The sequence below is a fragment of the Bombus terrestris genome, chromosome 12, assembly GCF_910591885.1.
Source record: "Bombus terrestris chromosome 12, iyBomTerr1.2, whole genome shotgun sequence".
In the NCBI taxonomy this organism is placed as follows: domain Eukaryota; kingdom Metazoa; phylum Arthropoda; class Insecta; order Hymenoptera; family Apidae; genus Bombus; species Bombus terrestris.
Genome location: NC_063280.1, coordinates 8,527,719 through 8,549,325, shown reverse-complemented (window position 1 = coordinate 8,549,325; position 21,607 = coordinate 8,527,719). Strand labels below are relative to the sequence as shown.

General features: G+C 33.3%; 2 protein-coding genes across 15 annotated transcripts; both read right to left on the bottom strand.

Moving 5' to 3' along the window:
- Positions 1–48: 48 nt before the first annotated feature.
- On the bottom strand, positions 49–3,885 carry LOC100644457 (DNA replication licensing factor Mcm3). The gene is made up of 12 exons (XM_003399742.4): positions 3,753–3,885; positions 3,272–3,592; positions 3,092–3,204; positions 2,776–2,984; positions 2,543–2,673; positions 2,230–2,468; positions 1,913–2,155; positions 1,465–1,828; positions 1,095–1,399; positions 875–1,025; positions 386–804; positions 49–310 (listed from the first exon to the last, which is right to left on the bottom strand). Exons 2-12 carry the CDS (start codon positions 3,338–3,340, stop codon positions 112–114), a joined length of 2,442 nt encoding a protein of 813 aa, XP_003399790.1. The 5' UTR covers positions 3,341–3,592; positions 3,753–3,885; the 3' UTR covers positions 49–111.
- On the bottom strand, positions 3,723–21,501 carry LOC100644938 (organic cation transporter protein). Of its 14 annotated transcripts, XM_048411019.1 has the most exons (18): positions 20,888–21,501; positions 20,564–20,815; positions 16,165–20,205; positions 15,811–15,945; positions 13,054–14,233; positions 12,737–12,928; positions 12,422–12,668; positions 12,176–12,338; positions 11,747–11,971; positions 6,669–7,243; positions 6,219–6,510; positions 5,864–6,122; positions 5,577–5,745; positions 5,251–5,484; positions 4,948–5,162; positions 4,678–4,859; positions 4,472–4,608; positions 3,723–4,389 (listed from the first exon to the last, which is right to left on the bottom strand). In XM_048411019.1, exons 10-18 carry the CDS (start codon positions 6,809–6,811, stop codon positions 4,272–4,274), a joined length of 1,749 nt encoding a protein of 582 aa, XP_048266976.1. In that variant the 5' UTR covers positions 6,812–7,243; positions 11,747–11,971; positions 12,176–12,338; positions 12,422–12,668; positions 12,737–12,928; positions 13,054–14,233; positions 15,811–15,945; positions 16,165–20,205; positions 20,564–20,815; positions 20,888–21,501; the 3' UTR covers positions 3,723–4,271. The 14 variants fall into 14 exon arrangements, with proteins under 14 accessions (XP_048266976.1, XP_048266977.1, XP_048266979.1 ...); XM_048411020.1 differs by lacking the exon at positions 15,811–15,945 and having other exon boundaries at positions 13,054–14,607; positions 16,830–20,205; XM_048411022.1 differs by lacking the exon at positions 15,811–15,945 and having other exon boundaries at positions 18,785–20,205.
- Between the last annotated feature and the right edge of the window lie 106 nt (positions 21,502–21,607).

The following is a 21,607-nucleotide window of genomic DNA, read 5'->3' as shown; positions in this document are numbered from 1 at the left end:
GGAATATAGATATGCACTAAAATGTTTTTTTAACGATAAATACATTCATAACAAATTTACAATTATCTTTAATCTAAAAAATACAGGATAACCTACAGTACCAAATACATTTTACATAAGGAAGATATTATCATCTGCGGCCATAATTTGATTTGCATCAGACATTTTATTAATTGCAGCGGTAATTTCGCTCGATGTAAATTCTTGACTTTGTTGAGTATTGATATATTCACGTACTGTTGATAATGAAAGTGACTGTGCCCTTTGTTGTTGGAACAACTTATGAAGAAGTGCTCTGAAAACCTTCAATCTGAAATCACAGAACATATATAACATTCAAATTTCCCTGACACGAATAACAGTTTGAAAACAATTAAACACACACCTTTCTTCAGTGATAGTTGCAGTAGTTTCTGATTCAACGGTTTGATCAGAATCTGGTGCTGATGGCTGACTTGAATCAGTCGATTTCATTTGCGACCTAGTAATTCTTCTTGCAGCTTCATCAATGTGGCTGTCATCATCGCTTTCAAAATCATATGGATCTTGTTCTCCCGCGTTACTCTTCTTTGTACGTTTCTTCTTGTTTTCGATCCCCTCGTCTCCACCTGCACTTTCTTCGCTATCATGTCGCCTTCGTTTCTTCTTTTCTTTTTCCAGAACTCGTTTGAAATAGGCAAATTCTACTAATTCTATTGCTGCATGCGCATCATCTGCGGTAACGTTTTTTGATAAACGAGCCTTTGCATGTGCAGTAGATAATCGAATCAATGTTTCTAAAGTACGAGCTGTTACTGGTTGAGTCTAGTAAGAAGTAATAAAAAATTAATGAGGAAATAAATGAAATAAACTACAAATAAATAAAACAATGTACCCTTGCTACATCAGAACTTATTGATTCTTCAGATCGTAATTTCGAATATTCGGAAGCAATTACTTCACTAGCTTCCTCTGTAAGCTTTGGTTTCATACAACGAGCTATGTGAATATATTTCCTCATAAAACTTATAGTTAGTAATTGATCGCTAAAAGAACATTATCATTCTACAAAGTACTACAAATATAAATGTATGAATGTATAACAGTTTAAGTACCTTTTAGATTGCAATAATCCATGCAATAAGGGATCATATTTTTGATAAATTTGAGTGTCATTTTCATCAGGAAGGATCTGATCTGGATTTTTTGTACTTAATATATCTACTTTACTGCCTAGAGGTAATGCCTCTCCATCTTTTTCTTTTGTACTTCTATACCTATGCATCCTAACAACATGGTCACTGATTATTTGATCTTGTTCAGAATCCACAATGTCTAGCATAACAAATAATAAATCAAAACGCGAAAGCAATGAATCCTGGAGTCCGATATTTTCCATTGGTGTCTTATATTGGTCGTACTGAAAAAAATATATGTATAAACAAATACGTATTAATTTATATTAATGAATATAATGCGATTTACTCTTCCATAAACTGGATTTGCAGCTGCCAGTACTGAACATCTTGCATTTAAGCTAACATGTATTCCAGCTTTAGCAATTGTTACTTTTCCTTGTTCCATCACTTCATGAATAGCTGTTCTGTCAATGTCTGACATTTTATCAAATTCATCTATACAAATAATTCCGCGATCCGCTAATACCATAGCCCCAGCTTCAAGCCGACGTTCTCCTGTCTCATTATCTATAGTAACTGCAGCTGTTAAACCCACACCAGATGATCCTCTACCAGTAGTTGGTATTGCTCTTGGAGCTGTACACAAAACGTAGCGCAAAAGTTGCGACTTTGCAACAGATGGATCACCAATGAGCAAAACATTAATATCTCTAATAAAGGAATTAAATATTAGATCTTACTTAAATTTAACTAAGAAAATTTACTTGCTATGCATACAACTTAATGTTCTTTACCCTCTTAATCTTGTGCCATTAGGTAATAATTTCTCAACACCGCCAAGTAATAAACATAAAATTGCTTTCTTCACATAATCATGACCATGAATGGAAGGTGCTAATGATCTAGCAAGTAATTCAAAGATATTTTTACAAGGATTGTTTTTTGCAAGTTTTTTACACTTAGCAACATCATCATGAGAAATAGTTAGATTAGCTTCTTTGCTTAATTGCATGATATTGTTAGCAATTAAGATCGATCTGTAGAAGATAGTTTTTATATTTAAATAGATTTAAATGTTATTTTCAAAACTTATATTTGTTAGTTGGCATACCTGAAAGTTCCTGTTGTATATCCTCCTTGTTTACCAGGTAGACATCTGAAGCTTCCAACAATCTGAACTCTGTCTCCAGGTTTACAAACATCTACTAAATCATTATCGCACACAACATCTATACTTCTTGGTAGCTGACCAGTTGGTGCTTTTTCTGGCATTTCTTGAATTGTTAATGTCTGATGATCTTTGTATGTAGAAAGGCCAAATTCTGTTTCTAATGGATTACCATCTTCATCCTATATTTGCGAAATTAAAAATATAACATGAAATACTTATTTTACTTTTGAATGATAGTATTATAAATAATTACTGTAGTTGGGTACACAGCAGATTGTGGAAATGCTTCAAATGAAGTAAAGTCACTATATGTTCGTTCAATTACTGTATGTGTTACACTGCAATAATGAACACTTCTCACAACCTTTGGACGTACCAAGGAACCTAACAAAGTTTAAAACACATATTTTACAGAATCAAAATGTAATAATATTCACGCATAAAATTGATATGATATATAATATGATATAAAATTGTATAACTTACATTTTGTAACAATACCTTCTACGCACACCAAGTTACCTAAAAAGCGTGATGTAAGGGTTCTTGGTGTAACATGTTTATTTCCAAAACTTCCTTCAAATGCTATAAAAAAATCTATATTTTGTTTTGCATACTCTGTGTCAATACTTGCAACAAATTGCTTTAATGCATTTTGGAAAGCTTGATGCTCTTCGAAAGAATTATTTAATAGACTATAAAAAGAATTGGAACCAATGTGGTATAAAATATTGTAAAATTAATATAATTCATCATACTTGAGAAACAAGATCATGAATGAACAAAGTAGATTTATGTATACCTTGATGCACGAGTAGGATTCTTTCTTCGTAAATCGTTAACATTTACATACAGTCTGCGATTGTTTTCTTCAATCATATTTTTAACAAGAGTAGTATAAATGCCTTGATCTTCCTAAGGAATAAGTAAGAAAAAGGACGAATAATATAGGGTTAAGAATTATAAAATTTCACAAACTTACCATATCATCTAAAAAATCCATATACTCTCTTTGTATCTCTTCTAATCTTTGATCTCGATCAATATCCATTTTTTCCGATTAATTTTACAATTTTAACACAATATTAATTATAAATATTTTTACAAATATCTTCACGATTATAAAATTTGTATACACAAACACGACTGAAAACAATCGGTACGCATTCGTAACAGTTTACGCGGGAAAACGAGAAAGTTGAGGCGTCTTCGATATACTTCAAAGAATCGATATTTTCCATATTTCGATACATTAACAAAATTTATTGCGCTTTCCAGCAGGTGTCAGCACAAGCTATAAAATCTAAAAATTTGAGATTTTATAATATTGAACATTTTATTTTAAAATAGTAATACATCTAAACTATTAAAATGATTAAAGTAGGAGGATGGGGTATGTGTTATATATTACTAATAATAAAATAAAGACATAATTAAAACGTCAAAGTCTTTGTATTTTTTACCTGTGATCTCGGCGCAGAAATATAATTATTTCCTGCGTGAGCTTTCGAAAGCTTTTACAGGCTTATATTTCAAGGTCACTTAACATGTATGTAAACCACATTTAGAAATTAAAATAAATGATATATATGCTGGCAGAATTTTTATGTGCTATTAAATACAAAAGCTGTATATTGCGTATATGTATAAACATAAGGAAAATGCTACCTTCTTGCTTTCATTGTGTATTTTCCAGTAATTACGAAACAAGCTGAAAGTCTAAGTATACATTTCCTATCATCCTTTGATTTCACGTTTTGCATGTTTCATTTGATTAAAAGCAACCTACATCATTGGTGATATAATTTGAAAGATAAATGTGATTTTGTTTTTTTTTGTTTTGTTTTTGGTATTGCAGTATTGCAATGGGCACACTAAGATTAGTATACGTAAGACGCGTATACAAGGGTGCCTAAAATACAATCAGACAGGATTGAAGTATATACTTTGAGCATAACCGTTGTTTTTTTTCTAAATTAACGTCATCCGTTTTGCTTCTCGTGAACACCGTTTTCTTGTGGTTTCAGTGGTTTTATCACATCAACTTCGTTTAGTTGTTCTATATCTAGTTGTTGCTTTTTCTTCTTCTTCTCCGATTTCCTAGAATCATAGAAATGTGATAATAGGATTTTTTGATATTTTACCTTGAGAAATGTAAAAGAAGTGTCGTATATCAACATACTTTCCAAATAATTCGCCATCTTGTATAGATTCTGGGAGCTTCTTATTTAACGTCTCTGGAAGGAGTAACGACATAACTCCACCAAAAAGTACGCACGATCCAAAAATAACAAATGGTAGAGGCATCCAGATTTCAGACTACAAAATAGTATTTATCAAAAATAAATACATCATAAACATGATTAGGAAGTTAAAATAATGAATTACCAAGTGAATGACATGTGGAGCAATTACTCCACCGATTCGAGCGAAAGTCGAGCTCGCTCCAAGACCGACATTTCGAATAACCGTAGGGAATTGTTCAGCAGTAAAAACGTAAATAGCACCATAAGATGATGTAATTGTGAGCTTACCGATCATCGCTAAACATATTACCAGCCACTGAGCATCTAAAAATATTCATAAATTTGAAAATATTAATAAATTTATTGATTAAAAAACAATGCAATAAAATCTAATTTTTGTTTTGGTTCTAACCAGCAGGTACAAGCAGGATTCCAAGTAATGCAAATCCTGCTATTAGCATGCAACCGCACAGGATGATTTTTCTTCCCCAACGATTCAATGTGAAGATTAAAAACGTATATGCAGGTATTTCCACCAATCCGGATATGACGAAATTAACGTAATCATTGCCACCAAGGTTGGACACATGCCAGGATAAACCATAATATGTGCCACTATTTACAAGCCTATTAATAAGGAAAAGATGATATATTTGCAAATACTATATGCCAAAAAGTATTGAAAAATCAGAAGGAAAATTAAAGTAAAGATTACCAATTGAAAAATAGTAGAATACTCTTTCTTCTCAAGTTTGGATACCGAAAAAGATCAAATAACGATGGCTTTCTATAATCTGGTGTAGTTTCCTCGTTATTACTATTAAGAAGCGTATCTAGAGCTTCGCTCGGCATCTCTACGCCATTTTCTAAGGAAGCTCGTTGGAGGAGATCTTTCGCCTCTTGTACACGACCCTTTGTCAATAGCCAACGTGCGGATTCAGGAATGAACCTATAAAGTTTGTCACAATAATATTTAAAAAAGTAAAGAAAAGGAAAATATATTTTGATTGAAAGCACTGAACAAAGAGATATTGATCTTACCACCAGTAGAGAAGAAACGCAATGCTAGGTACAGTGATTGCGACTTGTAGCATTCTCCAATCGGTTATAAAATACGCAAAACCAGCAGTTAGAATATATCCAGTTGTGAAGAACAATTGGCAGCCGACTCCAGCTACCAAACGCTTCTTTGGTCCTACCATTTCCAAGGCTGAAAGGCAACGTTGTCGTTCTCATTGTCAGTATTATAACATCAAGCTATAATATTAAATAATAGTAGTGAAGAATATATGGGATTTATTAAATATACGAAATTCGTAAGACTTTACCTATTACATAGGCGACTAAAAAGACTCCACTAGTAGTGGAGCCAACTATTAACCTGAAGACAACGTAGGAAATATACTCGGGGGAAACTGCGACTAGTACACCACCGACCAACTGTATGACTAAAGACAGGAAGAAAATTGGTCTACGCCCAAACTTATCGGATAAACCACCGAAAATCATCGAGCCAAGCATGACTCCTACCATAAATAACGAATCCCCCGTAGCTCTCAACCATGACCTATCACAAACTAAATTCCACTGGAAATAAAAAGAGATAATTGTTTGTTAAAACGTTCGAAGGTATAGAAAATATTTGGATTTATCATTTTAATGTCACGAAGACATGGAATATACCTCAGAAGTGGTAGTACTTTTATATTTGCTTCTATCATAAACGAACTTTTCACATGGCTTGTATCCTTGGGTGTTGAGACCATTTGGAGTTAATGGTTTTTCTCCGTGTATATTACTCGTTGACGTGTCGACATACCTATTGATCGTTGTCTCATTAACGATATTAGGAACATCCAGCATGTAGCATTGTAACAATTTTTCCTGCTCGTAACCCCCTGGATAACTCGTATTCAGTATGTGTGGCGGTAAAAAATATGTGGCATTCTCCGGATTTTCATGTGGTAACAGACATCTAGAACGAAAATTTATTTATGAAAATTCATTCTAGATATATAATTTATTATCCAAAGCGAGTTTTTAATCAATTTGAAAAGCTCAGAGTACGATATTATTCTTTCAACAATATAAAAATATCAACAATCTATTTAAATTGCTAGAATAAGATTTTACCTAGCGTTCATTTTTGCGCTCAGGAAGACTCCAGCGATCTTATGGAAAGCACAGGATATCGCCGGTAGGCAGAGCAACAGGTAGATTCTGCGCTGATATCGGCCGAACTCCCCCATTCGAAGTATAACATCGTCATACGCCATTTTTCCTTGATGCCTCTAATTCTTCTCCGTTTACGCCTCCAAATCCCCGTAGTCCTTCTGCTCGGGGATACACTTTTAAAGTAATTTTTTTCTATCGTCGAATCCGTCTCGCCGGAAATGATGATTTCTCTCCTCAAGGAGGTCTTTAATCGTATCGCCGCTTCGATAAATCGAGTTACCGATTCACGAATTTTAATTTTGGAAAACCTTCCTTTATCTTTTCTTCTTTAGGAGAAGAATGTAAGTCTATATCGATGGATTATGGCATTTTTAATAAAATAGAAGTTATATCGAAGTCGTTGTCAGTAAGACAGTCTTTAAGAGTGCTTTTATCTAAGCAGACAGTTTCTTGAACGTGTCAATGATCTAACGAAAGTTTAGATTGACCGTGTTGGCTCGGATTTTGGTGCATGTAGATCTCCCACTTTCACCCTGAAATTCAGAAATTGAATAGATTTGTGAAATCAACTCGTAAACATGTTTAACAATAAAACAATTAAAATCGAAAAACAATTTCAATCGAGTTCAAATATCATTCAGAAAAATTGCTTAATCATTTTTGCAGCGAAGCGTTGTAATTTGCCTAAAATTAGTTGGGCATTCAAGGACATCGAAGAACGATGTCTCGCCAAATTAGTTAGCTATTTTAGCATTCCGACTTCAATTTCTCCACTTTAATTATTCTCTGTTATATACATAAAAATCGATGAATGTATTTATTCCATTTATCTATATCGGTATTTGTATTAGTAAGTAAATAATAAAATTATAAAAAATGGAATAAACTAATATAATTTTGAACTACTAATTTGTCCTACACGATCTCCAATACGATCTTTACTGCGCTACAATTTTAGCAGAATTATAGCGATAAAATTCGCTGATATTACAATAAAGGCTCGTTAAAATTGCCTATTTCAATGACTGGTAGAAAATGTAGGAAATGCAGACCATGAAACAATACTTAGGAGCAAAATGCTTCGTATAAGGATAAAAATAATTTGTAACTCAAAGGATATGCAAATTGACTGGATAATCACGGAAACTATTCTCAAGGTAATATATATGCATATAAAATTGTTCTGATCGGTGTGCACAGTCAAGATTCATCAGGACATCGGGACCAACAGGCATCTCAATCAGATGGAGTACCTTATAATGTTATACGATGCGATAAGTATTGCGATATGAGCTACACATTATCGAATCATTAACAATGTAAATGATTTAATATACACTTGCTTGGTTTTACCGGCTTGAATTCAACCTAACTACAGATAATCATCGGGATCGAATCTGACTAAAACATACGAATATGTACTTGTATCTATCAGAAATATTTACGTAACGTGAAGAATTACTGTGAATAATTCATGAGATAAAAATAATGAAAAATATGTGTCAAGTCGAACAAGAATGTTTAATGGATGATTTCCAAGATTGATAACGAATGTAGCATTATGTTAATAGTGAACAACATGAGATGACAAAATAAATATGTATGTGGTAATATAGAGTGGCAGAATAAGCAAGTCGAATTTATGGAATGGAAGGAATTTTATATGCTTGCTTGATATATACTACTTAATATGAAACACTGTTTAAATGAGTATACGAATATTTAATTAACGAGCTATATTGGAGTTTTGATGTTTATTTCAAACAGAATTTCTAAACTATCTTAAATATGTCGTAGTCGTTGTATTATAAATATAGATATTGTAGAAAATCAGCATAATTCGTTCCTTTTTCTGGAAAGTAAAGTTGCGTGAGTGAATACTTAAACTTTTAATTATAATCCTACTAATATAGTGAGTAAACGTTTCAAATTATATCTTGTTTCAATATCTCTAGAAAAGAAATAATCAACAATCGACTGACAATTGAGATAACGAGCAGGTCTATTTGAAGAAGATAGATATTTTTCTGCATAGTGACAAGGAAAACAATTACCACTGATTGCAAGAGTGATCATCGTCAAGGGGGAGTCTCTTAATTTACAAGTATAAACTCGACTTTTATTTCAGTCGGTCTGTATGCTAATTGAAAAACAGTTTCTGAAATGATTGATAAAACCTGTACGCTATATTGTAGTTCTATGTAGAAATTACATAAAAATAAATTTACGATCGAAAATCAGTAGATTTCATGTACGTAAATGGGTTGGATGTATTATGAAATATATGATATAATGTATAATATAATGTAATAGAATCATAGATGTGTGTATATGGATCTTATGCAATATCATTTAGACTTCCTGAAGAAAGTAAGTACACGTTGCCTCGCGTGTCAGGTTGAAGAATGACAGTGGACTAACTGTTCTGTATTTCCACTCAATGAAACGTATGAATTAAACGTATATACCTCGTGTGATCTTTACTACAGAAACATTTTTTATCTAAACAATCCCTATACCAAAATTACGCTTATCGTACAATAAGCATTACTTTTTTGCCTCTAATTTAAATTAACAAGTAATTAACTAAATATTTTTTCTAAAGATTATACAAAACTATAAGAAGATAACGAATCTTCAGCAGCACGAACTTCATTCCCTTTGATCTATTAATACTACCCTATCAGAAATAATACCTAAATAAAGTTTAAAAAGATTACACAATCTCGTTGATTATCTTTCTAATATAACAAAATCTCTATAAAAGTCCTTCTCAGATTTTCATTCAACTAAAATAAGTTCAAATCATGCATCTTCTAAAATTATTAAAAAACAATTTTCTTCTTAAATGTATCAACTTCAAAAGCTTATTGCCTTATTTACAAGAGCCAAAAGAACATGATAAACGTACTTGTACACGTCACGTGCTATTATACTCTACAATATACGCTCTTATGCCTTATACATATTAAGTATCCTAATCGCATTTCAACCGGATACTCGCTAATTAAAAGTATTGTATGTATTTCCTCACGTAGTATAGTCACTGATATGGCAAGTTATCACACGTTTATTAAAGAAATCAGAGAGTGGTCGTTGGACAAACGAATACGAAGCAATCTTGCACGCACGAAGGCCGGACGACGACTGCCGGCGCTTTGGCCGATGCCGATGATACACAGGAACTCAAGTATATGACCCTTCCTCAGAGGTATAGCAGTGGCGCCGCAACCACCACCATCGACTGAACAAGTCTACCCTCCTCCTACCCTCACTTTTCTATCACGTTCACCGTTGCCATCCACCAGGACTCCCACCAGCTTTCTTCCACCCTCGGGAGTGCCATGGTCAACCATACCAAATGGTTGTCTGAATGTTGATGACTTGTTGCTCCCAAGGAAGATCGTGAAATAGAAGAAGAATCTTTAATTGTTGGTACTTTACAGTCTTTTTCCTTAAACATTTTTTTTCATAGGTAGCTGGAGATTTTACCTTTGACTTTCAATTTTCTCTGTATTTTCATATTTATCATTTTCTATACTCGATCTATAACGTGGTCTTTCGTGGTCAATTTTTCTCTATATTTTCACATTTGTTACTATCAATGCTACTATCAACTTTCGATTCCTAATTCTTTATTTCGTCTCTTCCTGCTTCCATCCAATTATTTTTCATTGATGCTAAAAAGATTGAACTTCATATATTACTGGTTAAACATTCCTCATTCAACTTTCAGTACTCTTTCAAAGTTCGTTATCCTTAATTAAATTCGTTTCATCTCTGACCATTGAACCTCCAAATCTGTGTCTTTGACCTCACCAGAGACTAAAAATTCTACTTCTAATTCTTTGTCTCGCTCGACTTCTCGAACTCATCCTGACCAAAGACCTGTTGCAAACCTGTTGCTCCTCGTTGAATCAGACGATTCACCGTGCCAAATTCATTTGGACAAGGTGGATGAACAGGAGAAATCAGCCAGCAATGTGCGGACAACATCGTTGGGATCATGTTGCTGGCGGAGGTTCGTTTGCTTTTTGCATTCCATCTTGGATTGATGCAGAGGTTCCTTTGGATCTTTTATTATCTAAATGCTTCTATCATATTAGAATAAAATATATAAACTATGTATTTTTCAAGAGGAAACAATTATAATTCTTAATAAATGAATAAAGTATTCAATTAGGTTTAAAATCATCTTTATCGAAAGTTTGAAATAATTTTTGAAAAATGAAAAATTGTGTCTAAATATCTGAAGGAGAATGATCATTTGCCACAAGCATCATTTGAAAATAAAATTCATGTTTATCTCCGATCTATTATAAAGAGAAACAGCAAGTAAATTCTATTACTACTCGTACATGTGAATGCTTGAAGATGGCTTGAAGATAGGCAGGAGACTATCTTCAAATAGATATTTCATACGTTAATGACCTGAGTAAATATTTAGATTATCTTCCCGTTGAAAACTTCAATGCCCACTGTATTATGTAAGAAGAATTAAATATTACAACGACAGATCTCTATGTAAATATCTGCAAGAAAAAGATATTTCAAGAGAAACCAGTATTTACACCTTTTTAAAGATTCAAGAGGACATTTATCCATCACTACCATAAAAAATGCACTTGAATTGTGACCAAAATAATTGACGCATTTTTTCATGCCAATTCAACACACATAAAATATTAATAATCACAAAACTTATAGCAACAATTAATTATCCTTATCCGATAAAATCTCCTTCAACAATTAAGGAAACATATCATAATTAACTACTAATTTTATATGAAATAATCATTAAACACATAAAGAGTACCAATGGTCACAAGCACACAGTGGAAAGCAACTAGAAAAGGTGCATATATCGTGCGGTCATAACTATGCGCATTGAGTCATGCCAATTCTCAGGATGCAAACAGATCGCGTAGCGGCGAGTTGATAACACAACGAGCTGGGCGAATTGATGGTGCCGCGTGCGTGTAACGCGCTGGAAACGATGACAAGGTAAAAAGTGGTCGTTTGCATTCGCGGCATACCGCGGCAATTCAGTCGCGTGCTGAAGCAGGGCCTGATGTTCGTTCACGAAGAGGCTTAGGACCGTTGGAGAACGCAGCTCCTGTTGGAATTTAGGATCCTTCCAGAATAAAATCCTTTTAGAGATTTTCGAATATTTATGACTGCTCAAGAAGGTGCTGGTTGACCATTTGCTTTCGGGAATTAATCCGATAGAGCATGTTCCTTTTATTATTTCTCGATCTTCTCTGAAGAGAAAAGAGGTTTATTTTTGCCATGAGGCAGTACTCTAACCTAGACAATTACTTTCACCTATTATTACTGAACATAAAAAAAGAATCAGTAACTACGTAGATAAATATGTAGATACATATTTTTTAACTTGTAATCAAAGTTTCAAATAATTGTCTTCAATAACACGGGAAATAGAATATCATCTGTTATGTAATTACTTTTAAACCTTCAAGACTAAAATACTCTCTTAGTCCTTCATTTTTTGTGTTTTTCTTCCTGATATGGAGAAATTTCTTCAGGGATGAAGTTGATGGTGCAAGATAGGTCTGAGGTTCTCCAGTACACCGTGACCCGGTAGAAAAGTAAATAAATCGATGGAAACTGCAAGAAAATGTAAATTATTCAGGGTGCGTGGCGATGGAAGGCACGAAAAACATGGAGGACGAGGAGATCTTGTAAATTACGATTCTCCGGTGATCCTCGTGCGGACGATCTCCCTCGAAGGACGAGTACAAAAGAGGACCGAGACGCAGAGATGTAATTTACAACAGGTTTTCGTCCGTGGAAAAACATTGACGGGCATGACTGAAACGCACAGTCGTTCAGACGCCAGATTATATCCCGTAACATTAAGAACCATAACACTTTGTCTCGTCAGCGTAGATCTCACTCTCTCTTTCTCTGTTACACTTTGTCTACTCCATTTCGCGTCTGGTGCATTTAAAAGAAACGGATAATTGCACGTATCTGCGCACTATAACCGGATGCTCGATAGTTACCCCAATTCTTTGTAAATTGCAATACCGCGGGACGAAATTGAAGTTATTATGCTGGAAGATATGGATGATGCCACAGTGGAACGCTTCTCCCGCTTGTTTCGCTTATACTACTTTATTTCTTTCAGAACTCTTGGGATGGATAGGATTCTCTTGATAATGTTCAACTATTGATCCATTCTACTGATAGCGAACCTAGTAAAGAGGTTTTATCAATAACATTCAATAAATCTAAGTATTTAAACTATACTACTTAATGCATAGTATATATATATTGTTATTCTGTAGGATTTATTTAAAACGTTTGTAATTTAACTTACTTCAAATAATGTAATATATTTTTTAAATTATTAATATAGAAATCGATCTCAAAAATAGATCGAACAGTTCAGAGACACAGGATACTTATTAAAATAAGTTAAGATATTTTATTCTTTTACTTTAAATTATATATTTGATATTTTTTGTATATCGTCTGGTAATGAATTAAAACATGATTATCAAATAATTTTACGTCTCTATCATTAAAAATCTTTCACCTCGATATATTTAGAACACAAGTAGATAGAATAAAAAGGGACTTTTGTTTCTTTCTCCTATCTGTTGGAATTGCCATCGTTCATTCGCCTATTCTCTCATCACGTTGGTTTATGATTCTCCCATTCTACGTTTATGATGAAACTTAAGGACTCAGGCGGCATATATCTGTGAAAAGAGTAATCAACCTTACGCTATCTATAAATAGAGTGTGTGCGTTTATGCGAGTTCGGAGCGAGTGCCGAGAGGCTAGAGCGTGAAAGGGAGAAGTCGGGGTACAGGTGTATTTCCCGTCGAGTACGAATTGATTTGAGAAACATTATGCTCCAACCGACAACCGGTTTTCACATTGATTGCCCAGCAAATCGTAACTTTATCGTTCGTGCCCACGGACTTGCCGATATTTCTTTTCTTTATCTGCTTTCCTTCATCGTGAGAGCATTTTTCTATCATTATTCGTTGATAAAAGACCGCGTTTAAATTTTCTAATTGAAAGGAGTTCTTATATTAATATAGTATGACGCTAACACAAATAAATTTACATAAATTTTCGTCCTTTTGACACTTTGTTCCTTAAATAAAAATCATTGCTCTATGCTATTTTTTTACACTTTGAAAATTAAAAACTTCTTAGGATGCGTCTGTGAAGATTTCAAAATAGGAATGAAGAATTCCTCTTTGACTAAGAGCGAAATATCTTCATAGAAAACCAGTTATTTTTTGTGACGTAAAAATAATTGCTTCTAAATATTTAGAGGAATATTCATGGAATAAACAAGTGTAAAATCCTTCTATACTTAACGTCGTCGTAGTAAAGCGCCGCTTGCTTATAAGCACGCAAAGTAGCAAAGCTTAGAGGAATTCTTGAAATGCTCTCTCAGAATAACTTGCATGTTGGTCATTTTATTCGAGTAGATGATTCTTTGTTTATTTTGAGAAGATCTTAATTAAGATTGCGGCTTTCTGGAATTAGAAAAAGCTGTTGAAATTCCTAAAATGGATGACACACAACATTCAGTGAACTTATCATAATGAATAATTATTTATCTCAATTAAAAGTATAACTTAGTATTTATTTCCAAGAAAGATCAATTGTTTTCTGCAATGGAAACATTATCTTTTACATCATGTAAATTGTTTCACCAAACTGATCTCGAGTCGATAGCTTAATCGGCTGTATCACCAATGTTGAATGATTGGTCCGATGACAACCATTAATGGAAGATTCAGAACATCAAACATAAAAGTGTCTTACAATGACACTAGAACGCTATAACGGCTGTATGTAGGCTTCATATCCGTGTGAAGTTGAATTCGACATAGAAGTATGTTAACGTCTAAAAGTGTTTATTGCGGGATTAATGTCCGATTATTATTGTTGGATCATGCATATTTATGCATTAATGCGAAATTCGAGTATACAAAAATGCATAGAATCCGTATTTAAAATATCTAAAGTAGAGTATTCCTTACAGTTTAATAGGTGAGAGAAACCTCTATTTAAGTTCATAAAAATATGAATTTGCATAAATATTTGTAATTTAGTTACAAATACTATAAGTATCATAGGTCAGAGATGGACTATGCAATTTGAACTAAAGTAGGTTACTTAATTTTAGGATATTAAATTTTAATTTATACTCCATGTGTCAAGTGGTAATTGATATTGATATTTGTAAACAAACGTGTATTATAAAAAATACGATTTAATTAGAACAATTTGATCAGTTGGTTTTGTTCGTGATAAGATAATCTTATCATAAACCATGGTATGGTATATGATTTCCAGTTACATGTATTATAAATTTTGACAATGAATTTTGATCATTAACGTTTATTGTTTTTGACATTTCTTTTCTATTATGAAACTATTTCATACGTGTTCATTTTAGTAGTTACGTTGAAGATCATTCTGAGATATTACCGTCTGCACGATAGATTCTAAGAGGCGCGTCATTGCTTAATCACTCACTACACTCTTCAACTCGAATATTTAATCCTTACGAAGGAAAATGAAATCATTTACAATTACGATCCTTCTAGAGATTTGATAAATAGGGTCATATAAATTCTTTTACTAACAATCTTAATGCAACGGGTAAACATTTTCTTTTGTCATAATTTTTTTTTAATTTTTTAATCACATCATTTTTATCATAAATTCTAATTACTCACCAAAGTATCTAATAACATAGTAATTAGAGAATTATTAAAACGGTGTTTTGCTAAAACTAACTTTTTCAGAATGCTATTTTCTGCAGCTTAATTAATTTTTAATGAATCAACAAAAGTATTCGTATTAATAAGTATCAGGTTAAAGAAATTTATCGTCAGTTATATTATAAAAAGTTAAAGATCTATGTTCTTTATATCTATTCCTTTTATATGGAATGCAAAATGCAAAATTTAGGAAAATGCAAAACATTTCCGAGATTTCATAGAACAGCATTCTTTTTCCTGAAGGACCGACTAAGTGGAATTATATAATTTTTTTCCAAGTTATCTCGATTGTTCACTCTGGTATACCTATTCGCGCTTACCGACCGCCCCTTTTGGTCGCAGACACGAAGTTTTTCCTTTTTTTCCTTCCATAAAAATTCCAACGCTCATCCCTTCTACTCCTCTGTCACGCGCGTACAAAGTCATGACTTACATGGGCGCCGATAGAATTTCGTCTAAAATGGGGAAAATTAATAATTCTTCAAATCCACCATTAATTATCCTACAGAATTAACTTTATCATCTTTTATGAATCTTTAATCTTTTTTTTGTACTTTAGTAAATGAATTTGACATAACTTTCAAGCTGTATACATTATAATAAAAATTATATAAGTTTATGAAATACAATGAAGATCTAGATAAAAATACAAGTATTATTGAAAATCCATCCACCTGATCAACATGCTGTTTCACACGGAATCGCAGCAACCACGCCTTCCCTTGACGCGTGATTCCACGACCCACGTGGATAGACATTCTCTTGGAACGCTCACATTTTACAGTTATCGCGCACCTTAGGGAAACGAATAATTTCTAACAGCGTCACTGCTTGCCTCAAGCAATGTGTACTGTGAAGGATGCGAATATAACTGGTTAAATATTCCGTATTTACCAAAGACAATGTTCTTGAACATTTTGGAACTGCATATTTCTCATTTAAATTTAAAGGTCCCATTTAACATAATATTTTTAATTGCGCCAAACTTCAATGTTTCTACAAAAAAAGGTTCTAATTAAAACACAAAGATAAAAAACAATTTTCCATTGTCTTCTACTATTTATGAAAAAACGTATTTTTGTAAATATAATTTGTAAAATGGAACTTAGATAGAAAATTGTTTTATCTGTTAAATATTGTAAAGAGTATTATACTTCGGATGTTTCATATATTTTTGCATATTATGTGTTTTCTGTGCATTTTTGTACCTTCAAATTTCCCATACATGTATACAGATTCACAGTCTACTAATGACTATCTACGAACAATTTCATCGTCAATTAATCAAGTTTAGTAAAGAGGGCAGTAAAGTAAACAAAATAAAGAAAAAAGGTGCCACCTTAAAATCGTTATCGCGAGTCCAAGTGTTGATAGAAAGGGGCACAGCATCCTTGTTGAAGCAGAATGTAGAATTAGAAACTGGTGGTAAAAAATAATGTTGAAACGTCAGTGTGTCGGCGCCCATGGATGGCTACCCCCTTTTAGCTACTCCCATCGCCGTTGGAGGCCGAGAGAGCAGAGCTCGAGAGCGAACTCGAAGGCTATTTATAGTAGGGAGCGGCTTCTAGTTCCCACCGCGTGAAAAATCGCGACTGGTTTCCTGCGAGCCAGAGAGAAGGAAAGAGGAGAAGGGAAGCATTTGAACTTTGGAGGGAGGTAAATGAAAGGAGGGAAGAATGGGTGGTACGGAGAAAGAAGAAGGGGAGAGAAGGAGACAGAAGGAGATACAGAAAAGCAAGAGAAGGCGGCTGGTTCTGTCTGTATACTCGTCTTGACTCGCTTTCTCTTGTCCACTTGCCTCGTTTTAAACGTTCGCCCCGAAAGGCTTGAAAGCCCTGAAAGGCCGCTGTCCTTGCAAGGGCGCTCCCGTGAACTACACTCGCGGAGGAAGCAAGAAAGTCGCTGGAAGCGTTTGCATCCCCCTCTGAGAAATTTTAACGTAGAAATACAGACACCAAACTCATGCTACTGGCGGGAAACTGGCCAGCCGAGTCATCCGTTTCATTAAATGCTCCCCGGGATCACTTGACTTCTTTTCAATTGAAAACTAGAGAGAAAGGATATAATAAGTCATATTTCCTATTTTTTTAATTTTTTACAGAGCAACAGTTTTAAATTTCCTTCCATAAAAATTCTGTTGTCAACTAATTATACGTTACCAACATTATCCTTTCTTCACGTTTGAGGTGAAAGATATATTTTTATATATTTTTACAAATATTGCTCGTTATAATATTAAAATATTGAAAAGATCAATATATTATCAACAATTAAATATAACAATTATCTTAACAATACTTTTAACTGAACCTAATAGACTCCTTAATTTCTAAATTTGATGTTACTTGATTCAAAAACTGAAACAAATGAGATATAAAGTATTGAGTACTATATTATACTCTACTCTAAATAGAGAAACTATTAAAGATTCAAGGTAAGCAACATTTGAGCTCTTATACAATGTTTTATATGGATAATCGACTTGACGTGAACGCTTCAAAACATTGGTGATACATAGAGTCAACCTGCTTCTCGGTCAACAATATTCGAAGGCCTAAGATTTTATGAAATCGTCTTCCTCATTAACATGTCTCTGTGTCAGAATATATATCCGTCGTTTATTTGCATACGAGATGAAGATCGTGCTTCCACAACTTTCCATATTCCATTTTATCCAATGTGCGTTCCAACAATGTTTATCTTGGTTACGGGACAACAATATTCAGATGTTTAAGGAAATCCTCATCATTGTTATTGCAAATATTTATATAATATTTGCTGCAAATATTCAGTGACTCAGCATGTTCTGCAGCATAGAAAAGTCTAAGATTATAAATTGTATGATTAAATCTTAAGTTCCAGAGTGAATATTTGCATGGAGTTTACGTTTTCATCTGCAATATTTTCCCGCGTGTATTTCGTACTACGAGCATGCGCGTTGGTAAATTTGTTCAGCACAAACTCGCGCATAGTTGGCATGCTAATGACCCAGATTGTTTCACAGAAATGATCAATGATATAATTACTCTTTTTGTACGAAATTTCCTGATAATATTGTTTTCTAATACGCAGAACGTGTGAACATATACCCCTCCTATGATTGAGGATTGCTTTCGCGATCGTTCATATGAACTTTTTATTAGTTGCTTAGCTGGCCCGGCGTTTCGTCGACTATCTGCCGGCCGGCCAAGTATGCACAGTTGATCGATAATGAACGTAAAAGCAACGATTCCACGACAAGTGAACCAATTTGTACTTCCTACTACACATGAAACATACGTCAACCTTTTATACCTGTCTGTCTCTGTCATAGAATCGTAGATTTCCCAGCGAGTGGCAGCTAGTTCGGGGCTCACATCACACATTAAAACGTCAAAGCACTGAAAGCACACACTAACGAGAAAAGGACAGGTCGAAGACCCTATGATACTGAATATGTACTTTCCAAAGCTATCGGAAGATGGCGTTGTACACAATTTATGAATTATTGAATATCCATTTAATTTATAGTAACATTTTACATAATCAGAATGTTTTTTAAACTTTATGTTACTTTATGCTCTGCATTTTACTCGTACGAAAGAGAGTATATGTATATTTTAAATATTTATAAAAACATAATTTATAATTCCAATGCATCATCGGTTTGAAAATGTTTGCAATGCATAAAAGTATTCATTCGAATATACGTTGTCAACTTTGTTCAATATGAGTTAACAAGAGCAAATCATATATTTGATCTATTGTACTTTGATATTATGCATTATACTTGCACTTGACCTCTCGTCGAGTTTCATGCTCATGTACAGTTGAATATTGATTCATATGGGCGATATTGTTCGATAGTATTGGGAGAAATGCATGATTGCATTTGGAATGAAATGTTTGTTCGACATTTTCGAGTAACCAATTCAATCCCAAAAAGGGAAAGTTGTTTCACTCTAAAGGCAGCAAATATCTGTTAACTGTATTACATTGCAATGCGTATAAAATGTTAAGTATAATAGTAACAAAGTATTGAACTATGTGCGCTATTATTTAAATTACATTCATGCATAATTCTACATATAAAACAGAAATGCGATTAGACGCGTGATTCTAATGCATGTCACACAATTCAACTTGCTGATAATGTACGCTCTACAATAATGTGTCTTTCTTTTTGAAATATCTATTGTAACTAGCTGGATTAAAATTACTTCATTATTTATTTTTTATTAATTTATATTACATACTTGAATGATGTTTATATTTCTACTGTCCTTCAAACTACTGTTTTATTAATTGAGAAATTATTAGAATAGCGTTCAGCATCGGATAGCAGTTGGCTCTGTGGAGACATTAGTGTAGAAAAGAGCAAAAAGAGCTTGGCACCAATAAAGTACGATCAATATAAATACAAAATCGATTAAACGTTATTTAATACTTCTAATAGCATTCGGAATCATCGAAACACCTGCTTTTTCCTTGTTTTGTGTAGGTTAGCGCACTTAACTATCCTCATGTCAATAGGTAGATAGATATATGTCGATAGGTAGGACGATAGATGCAATCCGTACTGTAATGCCTTAACGTCGAACTCTACCGGTTCTCTACTCGAAACGATTGGCATTGACTGGTGACAAATGCGTAATCACCTCGCATTAACAGTGTACATTCTGAATGGGACCACAGTCCGGTTGGGCGACAGCATAAGTATAGAATCATAACGAGTGCTATAAAAAAATCATCTTTTTATGCTTTCTTTTATAAATTTATGTACAGTATAAATAAATAAATAATTTATGTATAATAATATATAAATAGATCTTGGTACATATGTATGCATGTATAAATCCAATGGAAAATTTAAAATGTAACAATTATTAGTTTAACAATATTTTATGATATCAAAATTAACTAATAGCAGTACCGGTAGGCAAACAATTAATATAATAAAAATATATGTATATCGATAGTGTAAAATTTTTTTTAATTTGAATCCACGAAGAATGTTTAGTTTCTCCTAGAAATTGCATATCTTAATATTTTATTGAAATCGAAGTAGCTATTTAAAGATGATTGTTTGGATACCTTTTGCTATTTGATTCCTAATTTTATTTTTATATATCTTTGTATTTTTACTTCTCCTCCTTCACATGCACACAGTTATATGTTACTTCTATTTTTATATCCTTATCGCGGTAATAATATAATTAGACAGCGTCATTTAACATCATATAGAGCTTGTGTTCAAATGGCAGGACGGGAATAGCAGCGAACATATTAATCACTGGGATTACAATCATTCGATCATTCTTGATACCATTTACAACATTTAAAAATCTGTTTGAAAATATCATAGTACATAATTATCTATATACATATAAAAAATAATATTAATACAATAAAACTTACTTAAATTTTGGATCCAATGAAATTTTAATCGTTCCACGGCCATTGATTATATTACACGATACAACAATCAATCATATTGGATGTATAACTATGTATATCATTTCGAACAGTACAAACATAAGACACATTTACTATTGGTATATTTCACAGATACAATTGCTATATAATTACATCGCTAAAAATCATGACACTTAGTAAAAAGCACATTTAAATTTTTTGATTAACAATATCTATGATATCAGCACACTATAACGATCAAAGAGGATATTCGCGTGTATGATTGTTGTTATGATCGAATTTACGATTAATTATTTACAAACTATAAACATTCAGTTTTCCATAAAGATTCAGAAGGTATCGAGGATAGGAAACCTCGTTTATTCCGCGGAACAGTGTTCTCCATGTCAAGAGAGAGTTTTGTTTGTTGAAACCGATTCACTGCAGACCGTACTCGTTTTAACGTTCGCATGAGCTTAACTGACAATGAAATGAAGCTTTGTAATTTCCAGGTCGTGTTCACCTATCTAGAGTGGGCATGAAACAGATACAATCAAGGACGTGTTAAGCATAGGCTACTTGTAACTTCGTGTAATTCATATTACTCCTCATTGAACGAAAGTAGCGTATTTCGAACATGTAGAGGAGAAGGTGGCAACATGAAACCCTGTCGGTAAATTGAAATCTCACTTTAATACAATATTTCAGGCGTACATGTATTGG

Coding starts and splice junctions, on each gene's coding strand:
- LOC100644457 (XM_003399742.4), bottom strand. CDS start 3,340: ATGGATATTGATCGAGATCAAAGATTAGAAGAGATACAAAGAGAGTAT. Junction 3,205..3,271: donor TGGATTTTTTAGATGATATG/GTAAGTTTGTGA, acceptor CTTATTCCTTAG/GAAGATCAAGGCATTTATAC. Junction 1,400..1,464: donor CAAATCCAGTTTATGGAAGA/GTAAATCGCATT, acceptor TATTTTTTTCAG/TACGACCAATATAAGACACC.
- LOC100644938 (XM_048411019.1), bottom strand. CDS start 6,811: ATGGCGTATGACGATGTTATACTTCGAATGGGGGAGTTCGGCCGATAT. Junction 5,163..5,250: donor ATTCTACTATTTTTCAATTG/GTAATCTTTACT, acceptor CCTTATTAATAG/GCTTGTAAATAGTGGCACAT. Junction 4,390..4,471: donor GATGGCGAATTATTTGGAAA/GTATGTTGATAT, acceptor CTATGATTCTAG/GAAATCGGAGAAGAAGAAGA.